This window comes from Herpailurus yagouaroundi, unplaced genomic scaffold (assembly GCF_014898765.1).
Source record: "Herpailurus yagouaroundi ecotype Mexico unplaced genomic scaffold, PumYag 182, whole genome shotgun sequence".
NCBI lineage: Eukaryota > Metazoa > Chordata > Mammalia > Carnivora > Felidae > Herpailurus > Herpailurus yagouaroundi.
Genome location: NW_024412413.1, coordinates 43,145,310 through 43,165,034, shown reverse-complemented (window position 1 = coordinate 43,165,034; position 19,725 = coordinate 43,145,310). Strand labels below are relative to the sequence as shown.

Here is a 19,725-nt window from a genome sequence, read left to right as displayed (position 1 = left end):
CTCTCTCTCTCTCTCTCTCTCTATATATATATATATATATATATATCTTCAATAAACTCTACTTTCACCTCCTGCTGGCCCACATCTGATGTCCACCTTTCTCAAGCCAAGAACCCTCTGGGTCCTTGGACCCAGCCTGCCTGCAGCAGATATATGGTTCCTATTCTCCAATTCCCTTCACTTCCTTTTTTTTTTTTTTTTTTTTTCCACTTCAACACCAGTCTGATTCCAGCTCAGCAAAGACCTCACTGCTGTTGTAGGAAGCCATTTCAACCCGTGTCAGAATGGGGTAAGCATCCTCATAAGTCCTCAGCCCCTGGTGCTTCCCTCCACCCAGACCTTCAACTGTCCCTGGGCTTGTCACCACCCCACAGCTCCTGCTTCTCTCAGCTTCTTGAGGGCAGCGTGTTTATCTCCTATTACTAAACTGAATACCCAGTGCAGACATTTAATATGTGTTAATATATTGGCTAGTTCATTAGATCCTCCCAAATCCTCTCTGATTAAGGGGCTAGAAAAAGTTTTATTTGCTTCATTCAGTAAATAGGCAGCTGCAACTAGTGAGGAACAGAACTTAAACTAAAATCTGAAATTGAGACCAGTGCTCTCTCTACTATTCTCTCTCTCTGCCCTCTCTTTGCCATGGTTACACACACACACACACACACACACACACACACACACACACACACACACCACTGTGAATGAATTCTAGGTCAAGTTAAGATGTTAGCCAGATATTCCAACCACTGTGCTGATATGACTCTAAACAAGTTTGAAAAGCATTTTGCAAGACATTTATGGGAGTAAGAGATATGTTTTTATTTAACCACCAGAACCTCCATAAAAATTGAGACTGTTATTTCTGGAGATTCCAGAATTTCCTTTGAAAGTATCCCCCCTAACTCGAAAGAAAGTCTGATGCAGCCTCGTAAATATCTATGTTGTAATAGGTGCTGTGTCACTGAGAACCACTGAAACGGCAGGGTTAAGAGCACAAAAGTGGCGGCAAACCATATATGGCGAAACCCATTTCTTTAAACTTGTGATGAACTCAAGTTCTGCTTTCTATTTTCTCAAAGCTGAAATCAGCCACGCTTTGTCAAACAGAGAGGCACACGCATTCAGAACCTTCACTGGCTCCGGTTTCCAGCCTCCGAGGGCTCCATGCCAGACAGACCGAGCATGCGGGCCACACTTGCCATGACAGCCTGGATGGTTTCCTTAGTTTCCAGCTATGAAAACACAGCAATTAGTTTGCCAGGTGTCGAAAATGAAGATTTCATCAAAGACTGTGTTCGATTTCATAACAAGTTCCGATCAGAAGTGAATCCAACAGCCAGTGATATGCTATACATGGTAAGGAAAATATCAGTATTCGTGATAGAAGTAAGCTAACGTGTGTTGATTTTAGAGGTCAGTCCTTGCTAATCCTAAATGCCTTTTTGTTCCCATTGTGATTAACGTGTGCAGTAAATTCACAATCTGTGATCAAAACGAATCCGGTTTAGCTCTGTTGACTCATCTTTTCTAAGCAAGCTCAGCAAGTACATTTTACTCCTTTTAAATGCTTCCTTTCCTCTGGTCAGAAAATGTTACTTTTTTTTTCTTTTTTTGTCCCTTTCTTCCCTGTTAATTTTTTGAGGGCTTTTTTTGTTTGTTTGTTTATCTCTAAGTTTACTTTTCTGTTGTTGCTGGCAGAGCATATTGACTTTCTCTGGAAGGCAGCATGGCATCTCAGGAAAGGATAGGATTTTGAATCAGTCAGGCATGGGTTTGAATGCCGGCTCTGTGGCTGTGAGCTGGTTTTTAATCTTTCTGAGCTCCTCAGGATAGGGGCTGTTGTGTTTATTAAATTATATATACCATGTGAAACACAGCCTTAAGTATTCTGCACATAACAGGCCCTCAGTGAAATGCTGATCTGTGTCCCTCATTTAGATTCTAAATTCCACAAAACAAGATCATCAAGTTTCCCAGTGGCCTTATTCAACACTGGGAGACCACACGTATAGGGAGGACCCTTCTCTATTCAGTCATCGCCATTATAATGCCTCATTCCCCCCTTCAAATTCTCACTTTGCTCATTCCAGTTACATTTTTTGGTAACAGTTTTCATTCTTTTTGAAAGAAGCTTTACTCAGGAGGCCGGCCACCTGATGAGAAGGCAGACTCTGGTCCAAAAGCCAGCTCCACGGTTTCTGCCTAGCCAAGAAGGCTTTAAAGGGACTGGGCGTGGTTAATTAGGGAGGGGGTGCGGTGGCCTGTAACGTTTCCTGATTCCGGGTAGGTTCAGTGGTGCCTCTTTACAGCTTTCAGTGCCTGGCGGTTGAGCAAGAGGTCTAATTCCTGTCTGTGATGGGTGAGGGCTTTCTGTTCTCTCATTAACTGTATGATGCCACATAACCCTCTGGTCATCAGTTCCTCATCTTCCAGTGTCTGTACTGATCCCTCTCCAAATCTTTTTCCTTATTGTAGTTGAAAGATCTTTACAAAACCCAATTTTCATTCTCGACCCTCCTACTGTTTAACGTTTCTTTTTGCAGACTTGGGACCCAGCACTAGCGCGAGTTGCACAAACATGGGCAAGAAACTGTCAGTTTGTACACAACGTTCAGCTGCATTCAAGCTACAAGCTACATCCAAATTTCTCCTCTCTGGGAGAAAACATCTGGGCTGGGTCTCTATCCCTGTTTTCTGCATCTTCAGCCATCACAAACTGGTACGATGAAGTTCAATACTACGACTTCAGGACTCAGAAATGCACCAAAGTCTGTGGCCATTACACTCAGGTAAGTATCTGCCTGCTCCGTATTCTCTTGAAACTATCTCTTCAAAGGCAAAGAGAAAACTGGAATCTGGTGTTAAGAAAATATAGAGTAAGCTGGTGTGCCTGTACATGTCAGAGAGTAGAGCTTACAAGCTTACCTAAAAAAATAAAAAAATGGAGCAGACTTCAATAGCAGAGGGGGTGGTGCTTGAAGAGGTTAGTTATGTGTTTAAACGCAAAAGGTGAGGCTCACCAATCTGGACAGACTTTGAGTATTTTGGTAACAGCTGCCTGCCTGGGGCACTTTGTTCCATTTGTAAGCAATCAGAGGACTTTATGAGTGAATGGATTTCAGGTATGCGTCCTCTATAAAATTTGAGGCAGTTGATTGGGGTCTATAAAATTGGGAGAAACAAGCCTCTCAGACAGAAGCATCAATTCCATAGCCTCCTATTCCTTCAAACATGAACCGAGAGCCTGTGATGGGTCACACAAGGAAGAGAAAAACAATGGTGAGGCCAACATGTAAACTTGTGTAAACCATTCTGTGGCTATTCTGCCCCCATTGAGATTTTTTTTTTTTTTTTTTTTTAAACTCAGGTTGGTTTTGGTTTCCTAACCCTAAGGCATGTTTGCAACGTGATGTCAACAAGTCCCTAGGGTAGCATGTCTATTGTCTTACTATCCTGCCTCCTGGTCCTGGTCACATTTCATTTATTTACTTTTCTTCCTGGCAGTCCTTGTCAAGCCAATAAGTAAGGGTGCTGAACCTATGTCTGACTGCTTCTTATATACAAAAATTCGCTGAAGTGAGGTATGAGGGTACAAACATTTCTAACAAGGCAGTTAACTTGGAATAATAGGTGTTTTTAAAGAGCAAAATGTTGTTGGAAAAAGTCTCAGGGCAGCTCAGCCTCATAGAGCCTCTGATCACGCTGGTGTTGTTACAGGTGAAACAAGTTTGGCACAGATATTTACTATCATGATGTGAGGGGAAGGGTGGATTTCAGTGAAATTTTCATCTCTAGATTATTATAGGCAAGAATGAGCTATCAAACCACCAGCAATATTGGTCCCTTTCTTGAAAATATGAGTTAGGTTTCCCCTAGACTTATCCCATAAACAATTAATCTTGGCTTATGTTTACAAAAAATTTTAACCAGAAAAGTGATTCCATCAGAATCCCACAAGTCCTAGAAGGCAAGAAAGCTAAATCCAGTTTGCCCACAAGCGGCACTGGTACCATTAACCATTGCACTGTTTAAATTTTTTTTTAAGTTTATTTATCTATTTTGAGAGAGAGACAGCATGAGCAGGGGAGGGGGAGAGAGAGAGAGAATTCCAAGCAGGCTCCACACTGTCAGCACAGCCTGATAGGGGGCTTAAAGCCATGAAACCGTGAGATCATGATCTGAGCTGAGATAAAGAGTCGAACACTTAACCGACTGAGCCACCCAGGTGCCCCAACATTGCACTGTTTAAGTCTCCAAAAATAATTGTCAGTTTGAGGGTACGGACTTTCATTCAGTCAGTGTTTAAGCTTCTATCATATGCCAGGCACTGTGTAAGGCACTCACTGATCATATGTCTTAGTGCAGATTCCTGCAAAACAGAGCCTGGAACAATAGCTTATGTCCTACCGCTTTATTTTTTTAATGTTTATTTATTTTGAGACAGAAAGCACACAAGTGGGGGTGTGGGGCAGAGAGAGGGGGGAGAGAAAATCCCAAGCAGGGTCTCTCCTGTCAGCACAGAGACCTGTGTGGGGCTCTACTCATGAATCAAGAGATGGTGACCTGAGCCAAAATCAAGAGTGGGATGCTTAACCAACTGGGCCACCCAGGTGCCCCAGTCCTAACACTTAATTGAGGAGTACCATCACCAAGAAGTAAAAGTGAGGAGAAATGGGGGTGGTGCAAGGAATGAGGGACACAGATGGCAATGACCCCTGACCTTTAGGAATTGACCTTCTTTGGGGAGAGACCAATGTGTAAGTGGCTGTAATACAATGCATTGTTGGTATAATTTGGAGAAACTGACAAGTTGCTATGTGAGCAAAGGGGGCAGAGCAACTTATCTGGCCAAAGGGGGGTATGGAGACATAGGAGTTATTTACACAGCAGGAGCCATATCACTTGGTTCTTGAAAACTAACGGAGAGCTTATCAAATGAAAAAGAAAAGGAGAAGAACTCCAGGCAAAACTGAAAAGGGGTACAAGGTAGACAGAGTGTACAAATGAGCCTTGTACTTCAGAAGCATGGCTAGTAGCTCACCACAACAAATATGCAAAGATCTAAAGACTGTCATATTGGCCGCAGACTCCTGAACCATGCAGTTAAGACACTCCATGTCCGTCCTTCCAGGGACTCAAAACAAGAGGAGGAAACTTGATTTTACATCCATCACATAGACCTGAGATTTCAGAGATGGCCCTCCCCAAATTAGCTGGGCTTATTTGTAAATGTTCCCTTTCAATATAGGACAAAAAAAGGAGAGCTAACATTTCAGATATGAGAAAATTCATTTCCTTACATACAGGTATCAGAGCCCAAGCTGAGTGATCCCTAATCTGCTCTCGCAAGGAGACCACTACATTCTACCCCCAATTCTGAAAAGCAAGCCTTTTCCTGGAGAGGAAGTCCAGGGACCCCCTGGGTCTGACATAATGCATCCACAGCAACCATTTTTTTAAAAAAATGTTTATTTATTTTTGAGAGACAGACAGAGTGCAAGCAGGGGAGGGGCAGAAAGAGAGGGAGACACAGAATCCGAAGCAGGCTCCAGGGCCTAAGCTGTCAGCACAGAGCCAAATGGGAGGCTGGAACCCACAAATCATGAGATCACGACCAGAGGTTTAACCAACTGAGCCACCTAGGTACCCCCGCAGCAACCACTTTTAAGTGAGTGTGGTACTCAGCTCTCCGTGGTTAAAGAAACCATTCAAATCTTATCACAAACCTGTCAGAGAACCACTATCATCCATAGATGAGACAACAGGCTCAGAGAAGTTAGGAAGTTGTCTTCCCACATCTTATGTGCCCACTTGTGTAGACCTAACCTCAGCTGGTCCACCTTAGACCCCCTGAAAACAAACCCTAGTCCCCCTGCATGGTCCCATTTCTGCTCCAACAAGATGAGAGAAACTATCATGAACCAGGAGAAACAAGCCAAACTAAAAGCATAAATATGCATTGGTGGGAAAGGAACTGTCCACCTAAAGAAGAAGGTGATTCTGGGGTGCCCGAATGCTCAGTCTGTCTACAGCTCAGGTCATGATCTCAGTTCGTGAGGTGGAGCCCCACTTGGGGCTCTGTGCTGTCAGCACAGAGCCTGCACGGGATCCTCTGTCTCCCTCTCTCTGCTCCTCTCCCCCCACTTCAAAAATAAATAAACATTAAAAAAAGAGAAGAAGGTGGTTCATAGAACCACTACAGCAGATGATAAAAAACTTCAGTTCTCCTTAAAGAAGTTAGGGGTGAATGCTATCTCCGGTATTGAAGAAGTGAATATGTTCACAAACCAAGGAATGGCGATCCACTTCCACGAGCCTAAAGTTCAGGCATCTGGGGCAGTAAACACTTTCACATTCCAGGCCATACTGAGACCAAGCAGCTGACAGAAATTCTGCCCAGTATCTGAAACCAACTTGGTGCAGTCTGGCTAGTTTGGGAATCCCAGCTGAAGCTCTGTCCACACAGTCCCTGGACAGAAAAGCACCACTCGCTACCGGAGAGGAGGAGGAGAATGAAGTTCTAGATCTTGTGGAGAATTTTGATGAAGCTTCCAAGAAGGAAGCAAACTGAACGGAGTCAGCTTCTGAAGACAGAGCTTGAAGAAGTTACTGGGAGCTGCTATTTTGTACTATGACTGCTTTTTAGAATTCTGTTCATGGATCTGATAAAATCTAGATCTCTAATATTTTTAAGCCAAAGCCCCTTGGACAGCGTAGCGTTTTTTAGTTTTTGCTTATACACAATTCATTCTTTGCAGCTAATTAAACTGAAGAGGCCTGAGAATAAAGTTTGAAACAAGGCTAATAAAGTTTTTTTGCCAGGGTGCTTGGGTGGCTCAGTCAGTTGGGCGTCTGACTTCAGCTCAGGTCATGATCTCACAGTCTGTAAGTTCGAGCCCCGTGTCGGGCTCTGTGCTGGCAGCTGGGAGCCTGGAGCCCGCTTCGGATTCTGTGTCTCCCTCTCTCTCTGGCCTGTTGGCTGCTTCGGAGTCTGTGTGTGTGTGTCTCTCTCTCTGACCCTCCCCTGTTGATGCTCTGTCTCTCTCTGTCTCAAAAATAAACATTAAAAATAAAGGGTTTTTTTGCCTAGTTTAAAAAAAAAAAAAAAAAGAAGAAGGATTTGTTTGCCCAGTGTCACAAAACTAATAAGAGGAAGAGCTGGGATCCAGATATCGGGTATATTGTAAGGATTAAGTAATGGAATGTCTGTAAGTTATAATAAAATGCTGCTACTTAGGCATTAAACAAAGGTTAGATCTCCTCCATGAGCTGGTTTTCCGCCAATTATATAGGAAGAACACTTTGACAGCTTGGTTAAAGATGCCTTTACATTAAAATTTGATGTTTTCATCCTTGTAAGAAATCTTACTGGGTGATTCAAGACTACTCAGTTGCCATTGTAAATTCTTGCTAGAAATTACCTCAAGTGGCTATTATAATAGCCCACTTATCCTCATCTTCTATTAATAAAAACAAGCTATTTTCAGACTTTGGCTGGTGAGGGGTGGTTGTACAGAGTAAAGATAATAGATTTAGATCCAATCATTATCTCCTAAAGATGTGATATTTCTTGACACATGAGGTCCACACTTTAGCTTTGTGTTCACTAGAGATAGATTTGCACTAAGAATTTTGGTATATTAATATCGGAGATTAGATATTTTATTGCTGGCAGCTCACCTTTATAACATTTGGTAACAGAATGGTTCGACTTAAGTGTATGGGCGGGGCAGCAGTTTAGGTGTGATAATGCTGAGAATGCCCACTAGATGGCACCATTGATCGCATTTTTGGTTTTATCCCCACCTCCCCCACCAACTGCTAGCCGCTTATTTTTACACTGTTACAGACTAATAAAGTGGGACGTTTCACAGTTTCTCTACCTGGTTTTATATATGTTGCAGCGTTACCATACTTCTGATAATAGTGCCTGATAATGAGTTGGATGGACTCATACTGAGAACAAAAGTTGAACAAAAGTTCAACCAAATAAATTTTAAAGATCTAATTGGTTTTATGAACTAATCCATGAATCAAGTAGCATCCCATCTAGCAAGTAGAGGGGAGCTCTAAAGGGCTACAGAAAGGGAAAGGTGTTAAAAATATATATATATATATATATTTATTTATTTGGGTTGGGGGCAGGGAAGAGAATGAGGAGGAGAGAGACCCCCAAGCAGGCTTGCATCAGTGCAGAGCTCGACGTGGGGCTCAATCCCACAAACCGTGAGATCATGACCTGAGCCAAAATCAAGAGTTGGATGCTCAACTGACTGAGCCACCTCGGCACCCAAAGGAGTGCATTTAATTGCTGGCTTATCTCTAGTGTCTAGATACTAGCTCTTTAAACAGCTTTTTTCTTTAGGCTCCATTGACACCAAACACTCTTGGTTAAGACGAGCTATGTAATTTGTGGGGCCTAGTGCAAAATGAAAATGTAAAGTCGCTTGTTCAAAAGTCAGGGGGAAAATGCCACTAAATGTGGGAAAATAGGTGACAGTGTTGAACTAAATCAAGTATGGAGTCTTCCCACTGTGGGGCCCCTCTCCCTGAAGAAGCTGGCTCTGTTCTTGGTTTTCCTCCTGTGCCACTCACCACCCTTTTTCCATCTAGCCTTGATCTAGATAATAATCTAGAGACGGTCACATTCAGCAGCAAAGTCACTCTGCACTTGGACATTTAATTAGGCGTCTCAAAGGGAATGGGACTTGAACGGAAGCCCTGTCCATACTCCCACCCACCCTGCTCCTTCCCTTCCCCCATCTCAGTAAATGTTACTCAGGCCCCAAATGTTCCCCCTCACCTCACACTCAAGGCAAAAGCAAATCCTTTCAGCTGTACCTAGAGCTAAAGCATGAACTTGACGGATTCCCAGGAACCCGCGACCGCCACCCAAGTGTGGGTCACCGTCTTCTCTTGCTTGCACCCCTGGAACAGCCTCCCAAATGCCCTCCCTCTTTCTTCCCTTGCTCTTCTCAGTCCGTTTACTTCATGACAACCAAGCTATCTTTCTGACGCAAAAAGGAGCCTGTGCTCACTTGCCTACGAGATTCCCCACGACCTGCCCCTCTGCCTCCTTCCTCAATGCCAATGACTCTCCCCACTCACTGGATCCCAGCTCTGCCTGCTTCTTTCCGCCACTGTCACCGCCGCGCCGTCCCACCTCAGGGCCTCTGTGCCACTGCTGTCTCCACACGGAAGGCTCTTCCTCCCACGTTGCGGTCTCCTGCGAGGTCATCCCCAGCGCTGCCCCCTGCAGGCCTCAGCTCCAAGGCCTCCTCCAGCGCCCCTTCTCTGGGCTCTCAGGATGGGCCCCTCACCCCAGCACTCTCTATTTTATTTTATTTCAAATGCCAAAATGATCTTAGTATCATTTATATGTTTATTTCACACACTCACACCCCAATAATAATTACAAGTCTTGTTTCTTTTTTTTTTTTTTAATTTTTTTTTTTTTAACGTTTATTTATTTTTTTGGGACAGAGAGAGACAGAGCATGAACGGGGGAGGGGCAGAGAGAGAGGGAGACACAGAATCAGAAACAGGCTCCAGGCTCTGAGCCATCAGCCCAGAGCCCGACGCGGGGCTCGAACTCCCGGACCGCGAGATCGTGACCTGGCTGAAGTCGGACGCTTAACCGACTGCGCCACCCAGGCGCCCCACAAGTCTTGTTTCTAACTGAGTCTCAGCACCTAGGAGTCCCCTGGTAATAACTGCTCCACCTAAACAAGAGTGAACACACCTCACCACATTTATGAAGTCCTAATCATACTCCAGTGTTCACTTTATTGTCTCTCTCTCTCTCTCGCTACAAATCTTTATTTCAGGTTGTTTGGGCGGCTAGTTACAAAGTGGGCTGTGCAGTACAGTATTGTCCCAGCGTTCATGGCACCAGTATTTCCCACGGCGCGCTTTTCATATGCAACTACGGACCAGGGTAAGTACCCAAATCGATTCTTCTAAGAAAAACTTCTTAAATCTTTTTTAGAAGTATTAATCTTCATTACAGAAAATTAGGATAATAAAGAAAGGGTAAAAAAGAAAATTAATATCCCCTTAATTCCTCTAACCCAGAGATCTACTCCATTAACATCTGGTACATTTAAAAAATATATATATACATGTGTGTTTGTGTGTCTGTGTGCACCCCTTACAAATGCTATATAAATACACACACAACATATATGTTTAGAGAGGCAACACTAAAATGTTTGCAGGGACATAGATTAATTGGAAATGGTAATAATACCACGGAATAGGAGGACTGATATTACTCTATTGGTTTATTAAAAACTTGGCATGTTTTACAGAATTTTCAAAGCAAAAATAAATTGAGAATTAAATTTCTCAATTTATGTAATTTATTTCATTTACTTCTGAAAGTTTTGTTTTTGAAACGGATACAATTTTTCTCCCTTTGGAAAACAGAGTAGACCCATGATATGCCACCTACCACCTTTCTTTTCTTTTCTTTCTTTCTTTTTCTTTTTTTTTTCTTACCATTTATTCATTTTTGAGAGATAGAGACAAAGCATGAGTGGGGAAGGGGCAGAGAGAGGGGGACACAGAGTCCGAAGCAGGCTCCAGGCTCTGAGCTGTCAGCACAGAGCCCAACTCGGGCTGGAACTCTTGAACTGCCTGATCACAACCTGAGCCAAAGTCGGACACTCAACGCTCAACCGACTAAGCCACCCAGGCGCCCCTCCCCCCACCTTTCTTTAAACTTCTATATGTATGCTTATGCATCATACACATTATTTAGAAAATGGATATCATACTGGAAATGCACAGTTTCTACTTTTTACTTAAAATTATACCATGAGCATTTTCCACATCATTAAAATTTTAAACGTGATATCAATAATTATAAAAATATGAGAGTACTGTTTCATGAAGATGATGCCAAAGGTGAAGAAGGAAGTCCCTGGCCCTCCCAAAGCCAAAGCAAAGGCTTTGAAGACCAAGAAAGTGGTGCTGAAAGACATTCACAGCACTTAAAAAAAGATCTACATGTCAGCTACCTTCCAATGGCCCAAGACACTGAGTCTCTGAATGCAGCCCAAGTATCTTTGAACGAGTGCTCCCGGGAGAAACAAGCTTGACCACTATGTCATCATCAAGTTCCCCTAACTACCAAGTCGACCATGAAGACAGTAGAAGACAAAACACTTGTGTTCATTGTGGTGCCACCAACCATCAGATCAGACAGGCTGTGAAGAAGCTCTATGACATTGACATGGCCAAGGTCAACATCCTGATCAGGCCCAATGGAGAGAAGGCATATATGTTTGACTGGCTCCTGACTATGATGCTTTGGATGTTCCCAACAAAATTGCGATCGTGTAAACTGAATCCAGCTGGTTAAATATAAATATAAATTTTTTCACCATAAAAATAAATGAGAGTAATACTGATAAAATATTTACCATATGTTAAGCACTTTTCTAAGTGCTTCATACATATTAACTTAATCTTCATGAAAAGTCTTGAGATGGGTCCTGTTACCACCCCTGTTTGGCAGATAAGAAAACTGAGGCACTGATGGAGTGAGTAGTCTACCAGGGTTCCACAGTTGGTGACACTATGTCATAGTGTCTGTGGACTGGACATAGTGTCTATGTTACTGGACTGTGACCTGGGCTGTCTGGCTTCTGAGTCTGTGCTTTAGATGGTCACATGACAGCTCATCCTATTGAAGAAGTTAGATTGTTCTCTGCATTTTCTTTTAATATTAGATGAACAACCTTGAATGTAAGTCTTCAGTCACATCTATTTCCCTACAATTTCTAGAAATAGTATACTAAGTAAAAGGTTTGAACATCTTTATGTTTTTAAAAGTGCTTATGGCCAAATTATTCTACCCTATTATTATATCAATTTATACTTCTTCATTAGTACTGGATATTATAATTTTTTAGTATTTTCTAATTTGAGAGTAACTGTTATTTTATGTTTCTTTTGCATCTCTTTGACCACTGGTGATTATAAATTTTCACCTGATTGCCTATTTACATTCCTTCTTTTGTGAACCATATGGTCTGCTCATTTTTCTACCAGAGTGATTTTCTTAATGATTTATGGTAGTTGTTTATATTTTAAAGCTTTAACTCTTTGCCATATATACACCAATCTTTTTCTTTAATTTGTTGCCCTAGAATTATGTTTGGATTTTACCAATCTTTGGGATTCCAGAAGATTTGTTAGAGGAAGCCTCTCTTTCTTTCCCTGAACTAATGTTCTGAAGAAACGTTGGAGAGTCTGATTGAGTGTAGGTGGGGTAAAAGGATTAAAAGCAGGTGTCATTCAGAAGAGAATAGCTTTGACCTAAAATCCCTAACTCAGAAAACAAGGAAAACCTAGGAAAAACTAGCCAAAGCCATTAAATCAATCAATGGTGACTCTTCATGACATTTATATAGCTTAATGGTTACGATACAGGGTCTTGAGAACCCACCACCTTGGTTCACTTGACCTTGGACGAGTTACTTAACCTCTCTGAATCTGTTTCCTCTGTAAAAAATTGGGATAATAATAGCACCAGCTACTTACCAAGTAGCTATGAAAATTAAACAAGAAAGTTATGTAAAACACCAACTATATCTAATACCTGGCAATGGTATGACATTATTTGAGATTATTAGAGAAGTATTCATAGTTACTATTGTTGTTATAATAAAAAGGCACAAATGAAAATTCTCCTGGTTTAGCCTGACTTTATTTGCCTTTTAGTGTTATAAACAAGAAGTTGTAAAGCTTATAACCAGTTTTAATGCTTCTATAGAGTTAACATTCATTTATTCATACAAATACGTGGATTCATACAATCATCCAACAAATATTTGTTTACTGAGATGCAAAGGAGAACCAGCCAGACACAGTCCCTGCTTTTATGGAATTTCTATTTCTATGGAATATCTATGGGGCAGATAGACAATAAACTGCATTATGATAGGAGTAATGAAGGAAATACAATATGATACTGTAATCAACACTATCAATTGGCAGGACCCTTGGCTGGATAAAATGATGTATTTAAGCACAGGCATGAAGATTAGAAAGGAACCAGACTCGTGAAGAACTTCAGGAACAGATGTCTGCTGCAGAAAACACCTGAAAAGCTTCTGTGGAAAGGATGCAAAAACAGGTCAGGGTGCTTGCATCACTGAATCAGATGAAATGGGGAAGGAGGCAGTTCAGCCTTTGCAAGGCAGTGTAGGCCATGGTAAATTTAACTTTATTCACATCCCAAGAGGAATCATCCAAGTATTTTCAGCAAGGGAGTGACAAGACCTGCCTTACATTTGGAGATCACTCTGAATGACATGTGGGAAATGGATTGGAGGGCATAAGGGAGGAGCACAGAGACCAGTTAGGGATGTCCTCATTATCTTCTGCCTTCTCAGCTTGTTTTCCTCCTTCCATGTACAAAAAGTCACATAATTAGCCCACATAATTCTAGGAAGTCCAGTATCCTCTCCATACTTCTGAGATTTCCTAAGAGTGGGGTGCAGGGTGCTTAATTCTCCAGTCACCTGTAACTCAATCTCTGGAGTCATTCATTGCCCAGACCGGTTTTGGCCCCTCCTCCTAGCTGCTACGGGTCATTCTGATCTGCAGTTTTCACATACACATCTCTCTCTTCAAGCCCCTGGGCCCCTCTGAGCAAGGCTATCTTGTGATTAGTGGGAGGAAGGATTACAGCACAGAAGAGGAAATGACAACCTTGACTATCTAGTATCTACAGGGTACGAATATACCCTTTGAGAACCCTTACTCATATTTATCTTTTTCTTTAAAGATCTTCTCTCAGGGGGCCTGGCTGCTCAGTCAGTACAGCATGTGACCCAGGGTCCTGAGTTCGGGTCCCATGTTGGCCAAAGAGATTACTCAAAAAAAAAAAAAAAAAAAAAAAGTCTTAGTTCCTCAGTCCCAGGGCCCCAACACTTTCTCCCTCAAGCTGCCAGGGGAAACACTAAAACTTCCTGCTTCTTTATGGACAGAATACATCAGGGCCCTTTGTGTCAGTTGTTCCTATCCAGACAAACCCAGGCCTTTCTAGTAGCATGTTTCTCTCAGGAGGAATTGTGCCATTTCCCTAGAATTCATAACTGCTTTTTGTTTTTAGCCAGTTTTTGAAGTAGTAATTTCTCCCTCTTTATAGTTTTCACAATTCAACAAAGAATGAAATAGCATAAATGATTTTATTCTAGAACTTGCCCTCTCAAAGAGTATGGTGCTTTTTAACAATGAAAATATCCCCAGATTAATGTGCACTTTGGGCAATTATTATCAGAATCACTATATTCCTTTGACTGTTTCCCACAGTGTAAAGCAAGCATGAGGATAAACAGAGTTTCTAAAACAACCTAAATTAATTTGGAGCCAAATAAGATTAGAACACATATTTTGGGTTGGAAAGGAGGTGTTAATGAAAGTAATGTGTCCTTAACTTTGGTTCTTAACCAAAGTTTCTTAAAGGTGCTTCTAAAAAAAGTTTCTAAAGTATTAGGGGAAGGGAGTTGAGTCCATGAACTTGGATTAGAAAAGTTGCATCTTTATTTTCACTAACCTCTACTGAAACTATTTTGGGGTGCCTGGGTGGCTCAGTTAAGTGTCCAACTTCAGCTTAGGTCATGATCTCACAGGTTGTGGGTTCAGGCCCTGCATCGGGCTCTGTGCTGACAGCTGTGAGCCTGGAGCCTGCTTCAAATTCTGTGTCTCCCTCTCTCCCTCCCCCTCCCCTGTTCATGCTGTCTCTCTGTCTCTCGCTCTCAAAAATAGAAAACAATAAACATTAAAAAAAACATTTCATTATGCATGAAGACAACACTTCAGTCGTATCAGCAGTGTGTGTGACTTTGTTAGTACTACTTCTATCTTTGTAAATATCAGATATTTTCATATCACATTCTACTCGCAGCAGATAACTCAAAATATGTTTTTAATGTTATTAAAGTTACTGATTATTAAACTTCTTGCTAGGTCTTATTTAATACTTAATAGGGAAGCACATATTGTTCTATCACAAACTATGGAGGCTTGCTAAACTGAGAAGAGCAAATGTGGGTCATGATACCTTAGGATGGACAGTGTTTTGGATGGTGGTGTATACAGGCCAGATAGTAAGTAGAGGGAGTGTTGCCCTAGAGTCAGACAAATCTAGGTTTTATTGTGACTCGGATATGTGTACGCTGTAATTTTTGTTAATTTCTTAGAGCTTTAGTTTCCTTATGTGTCAAATAAAGAAAACTTCCAGAACTGTCATAATAATTAAATGAAATGATGTAGGTGAAGACACAGGTTCACAGACATAGTCCCATGGAGGGAACTCTGCAAATATGAACAGGCTTCTATTTCCGCTTCCCTCACCAACCCTCTGAATCTGTGGACTTCCATCCTGCAGAAAAGATGAGTAGCAAATTTCATTGCAACAACGACAAAAACCCACCTCTCCTAATGGACAGCTTTTTTTCTACTTTATAGACAATACAGAAGTTGGCCATACAGAGAAGGGTCCACCTGCAGTGCCTGCCCCAATGATGACAAGTGTTTGGATAATCTCTGCAGTGAGTAAAAGGAAAACTCTACCAATAATACAATGTGTTTGAAACTATTAGAACTTTCTACAGAGCTAAGAATGCAAATGTTTGCTTTCTCCTAATAGCTGTTTTCATGGAAGCTGGCATCAGGCAGCAATCAAACCAATGGCTTACTGTCCTAGTAATGAACATAGATATAAGGTAAACTTAGGGAAGCAAAGAATAGCCTTCTTCTGTAGCTCTAATCATTACCACAAAAAGTGACTAAGAAGATAGGAGCTGTAGACCCAAGGTTTGCTGAATTCCAGCAAGATCAAAACAACTGATTTATAAACACTGAGTTGTCATCTTCAATCCCAGTACAGCAACGCTTTTCCGATCAGCTTTCTGAGCCAGTCATCTCTCTCCCAGTTCGACCATCCTTTATTTCATTCACAGCAGTTCTGTTAAGAGAACTTAGTAAAGCGCAGCCTCTATGCGACAAACATCTCCTCAGGGTATCGACGTATCAACTGAGTATTTCCTTTCGTGTTGCTACAACACTACAAAGCATATTATTTTTTTCCAAGTGAGGCAGTATAAAGTAGGAGTTAGAACCACACATTTTATTTTTTTTTAAGTTTATTTTTATTTTGAGAGGGAGACAGAGAGCAAGCAGGGGAGGGGCAGAGAGGGAAACAGAATCCTAAGCAGGCTCTGTGCTGCAAGCAAGCACAGAGCCTGATGTGGGGCTTGAACTCAGGAGCCAGGAGATCATGATCTGAGTCGAAGTCAAGAGTCAGACACTTAACCAACTGAGAGCCACCCAGGCGCCCTAGAACCACGCATTTTAAAAACCACATGCCCAAGTTCAATTTCCAGTTCCACCACCATGACCTGAGGCAACTGTCCGAACAGATTTCCTCAGCAATAGAATGTAGATGGTGGGGCCTCTTCACAGGTTTGGTGAATCAAATCAATGAAAAAAGAAAAAAAACACTTCTATTTAGAACAAGAGCCTAGCATACAGTAGCACTCAATAAATATTACCTATTATCCACAAATACATCCTCCCAAACTCAACTCCCAAATGTTGAGTTGACTCTTGGTGTTTTCTTTATCCCCAAACTTTGAGACTTTTTATGCCCACGAACAATTCTCATGATGCTTCTTTAAAATCTGTGGTGAAGACTGAGACAATTATTTTAAATTATTTAAAGAGTAATTTGTTGCCACTGGTTCACTGTCTTTCCTGCTGGATTCTAAATTCCAAACAAGTAGGAATTATGCGTAATTCACTTATACCCTAGTCTGGCTGGCAAATAAGCACTAATCTCGATGTATGTTTCCTTAAAAAAATCATTCCTTCTCTTTAAAAATCTAGATAATTAGTAACAACACCTCCACAATGACAAGAAAAGATCCTTTTGGCTTTTTAGCTTTTCATTTTAGATGTATCTTGAAATGGCCTCTGAAACTTCAGAAAATTAAGGCTGTGGTCCAATAACGAAAAGCTCCTGGGCTCTTAAGAAAAATGGAAAACATGCTAATTTGCATGGGGGTAAGGGTTAGAGAACAGAAGCTTTTATTTAATAGGGGCGCCTGGGTGGCTCAGTTGGTTGAGCAGACTGCTCAGGTCATGATCTTGAGGTTTGTGGGTTTGGGCCCCACGTCAGGCTCTGTGCTGACAGCACAGAGCCTGGAGCCTGCTTCAGATTCTATGTCTCTTTCTCTCTCTGCCCCTCCCCCGCTTGCATTCTGTCTCTCAAAAAATAAACATTAAAAAAATAAAAGCTTTTAACAGATTCCATCTTTGACAAATTATGGTAAATATTGGAGGAAAAAATTCCTTTCTGGCCCTTTAGGTACTGTTGGCAGGTTCAATAAATACCCATGGAGGCCAAATCAGCATGGTTTTTACATAATGTGCTGGGTATATCAGCGGTACACGGGATGATTTTAGCTAGTGCATGAATGTCCATTTGTCTCGATATTCAAGAGTTGAATATTTAACATTTAAAAAACGTATATGTAAGAAAAAATATAACTAGCACAGCACATCCTTGATTTCATGGTATTAACTGCCAAAAAAGGTAGAGCAGCGGCAGCTTCCTTGTAATTCACCAAAGCCCAAGCAGGGATGCTCACAAGTACCCAGAAGTACTTGCCAGAGTCCCACAGAATTCAACGGCAGCTGGCATACAACTGGCATGGAAACGTCATCTATTTAATAAAAAAAGTATCATGAAGGCTAAGGCAGATGTAGAATTTTCTACCTAGTGCTCTGAATGTCAAAACCTGAATAAAGCTCAGTAAAAGGAGAGGAATAATTATGACAGGAGAGCCAAATCCCTATTGACAATTTAATGACATACTGGAATGACGGAGAGCGAGGTCACTGTCTCTTTATTACTGACTGATCATAAATAGTATCATTCTTCTCAGGAAAGAACATATTTCCAGGAAAATATTTTAATACATTGCTCACACTGACTGTTCCTAATATGTAATTCTTTATTTTTCAATTCTCATGGTTTAATTTTCATTTTAATTGTATTTATTATCTGCTAGTTGTGGTATGTAAAATGATTTTCCACTTATAGTAGTATATAAAAAGTTTATAAAGTCAACTTAAAAATGTCAAATTAGTATAGTTAGTACAAAAAAATCTTAACGTTTAAAAAACACTGCAATAAAGTCAAAGCAACAGTTAATGGTTATAAATAGCAACTTGGCTTTTTAAAATAAAATTTTAAACGTACGTATTTTTTCTTTCTTCTGACTCCACAGTTAACCCACAACGAGACAAAGTCACACGTATGTATACAAATCTTTTAACTGTTCCATTAGATCGATGTGAATTATATTACTGCATTATGAGAAACAACATTTAAGAGCACATCTGATGTTTGTTTCACAGGTTACTACTCTATTGTGTATCCTGACTGGCCAGTATCTGTGCGCAACAGGAACTTATCTCTCTTTCTCATTGTTAGTCCACCAATCCTAATACTGGGTGTCATAATGACCATTTGGGTCAAGCACAGATACCCTCAGTTCTTTTGAACTAAATCCAGAAAAAAACCGCAACTCATTCATGTATGGCTTAAAAAAAATAACGGTTGTATTTATTTCTTATTTTAAAATATTTCAGAAAAAAATGTTGCAATAAACCCTTCATCAAAAGAAAAAGTCTCAACTTCCTAACTCTAGAATAAACTCATTTTTACTTCCCACTTTTCTGTGAATAAGAATTGTTTTCAGGCTGCCACAGCTGTGACTTTCAGTAAGTAACTCAGCCCGTGTGTGTCTCAGCTTCTAAAACTACAAAATGAATGTGCTAGATTTAGGTGATTCTAAACGACTCCACTGGCCCTCATTAGTAAAAACATTTCTACATAACTTGCTGCATGCTGCTTCCATGCTAAACATCTGGTTTTCCCCACTCTCTTGCAATTTGAGGTCTTTGGTTTTCCATTTTCCCAGACTCAAAAGAGTAATTAAGGGATTTAAGAGGCTTTTGCTTTTGCTTTTTGCTTATGGGCTGTTTAATCTTAAACATAATATAAAGTAAGATTATAAAAAGAAACCTAATGTTTACTCATTATCATTAGAGACAGCACTGCAAAATCTGTATTTATTTTCCTCAAAACCAAGTTGTGGGACATGATTATATGTAAAGACTAAACAGTGGCAGCAAATACTGGATTTGATGGATAATTACAATAGCCACATTCTAAAAAGATCGTTACATAAACAACCTAAAAAATTACACCTAATATGCTTGGGCAAACATGCCAAAACAGAAAAGGTGCATGGTACACAAGGACATACATACCACTCTGCAGCATTAAAATTAAAAACTCACACACAGAGAATACAATAATTTATATTTATAAAGAAACAGCTGTTTATATAAACACTGATTTGAAGAATGACACGAACTAGAAAAACGTGATCAGGGTAGTCTTCTCACACATAAGGCTACGAACATCCTAGTATCTCAAAATCCTTTACAAAAGGAGATAGCTTAATGAGTTCTAGTTCAGGGGGTTTATTTAGTGTTACTTTTTCTTCTTTTTTTTTTCATCTGTTTCCATTTTAAGCTTAACTTCTTCAGCTGAAAGAGCTCCCAGTTTCTTATTCTTTGCTTTCTTAACCTTTTCCTTGATGGCGGCTACATCAATTTTATTTTCGGTAGAAG

At 40.8% G+C, this 19,725-nt stretch overlaps 2 protein-coding genes and 2 pseudogenes across 5 annotated transcripts in view; 3 read left to right on the top strand and 1 right to left on the bottom strand.

The window, feature by feature from the left end:
• Nucleotides 1–18,629, top strand: part of GLIPR1 (GLI pathogenesis related 1) — a 27,715-nt gene extending 9,086 nt beyond the window's left edge. For all 3 annotated transcript variants that reach the window (XM_040491384.1, XM_040491383.1, XM_040491385.1), the window contains 6 exons: nt 1,083–1,359; nt 2,547–2,792; nt 9,831–9,940; nt 15,487–15,569; nt 18,312–18,338; nt 18,442–18,629. In XM_040491384.1, the coding sequence (XP_040347318.1) occupies nt 1,168–1,359; nt 2,547–2,792; nt 9,831–9,940; nt 15,487–15,569; nt 18,312–18,338; nt 18,442–18,587 (804 nt within the window). In that variant the 5' untranslated portion in view covers nt 1,083–1,167 and the 3' untranslated portion in view covers nt 18,588–18,629. The remainder of the gene's footprint in view (nt 1–1,082; nt 1,360–2,546; nt 2,793–9,830; nt 9,941–15,486; nt 15,570–18,311; nt 18,339–18,441) is intronic.
• On the top strand, nt 5,569–6,826 carry LOC121040727 (transcription factor BTF3-like; annotated as a pseudogene).
• On the top strand, nt 10,531–11,398 carry LOC121040726 (60S ribosomal protein L23a-like; annotated as a pseudogene).
• KRR1 (KRR1 small subunit processome component) overlaps nt 17,911–19,725 on the bottom strand; it is a 114,418-nt gene continuing 112,603 nt past the window's right edge. For both annotated transcript variants that reach the window (XM_040491381.1, XM_040491380.1), the window contains exon 10: nt 17,911–19,725. In XM_040491381.1, coding sequence (XP_040347315.1) covers nt 19,586–19,725 — 140 coding nt within the window. In that variant the 3' untranslated portion in view covers nt 17,911–19,585.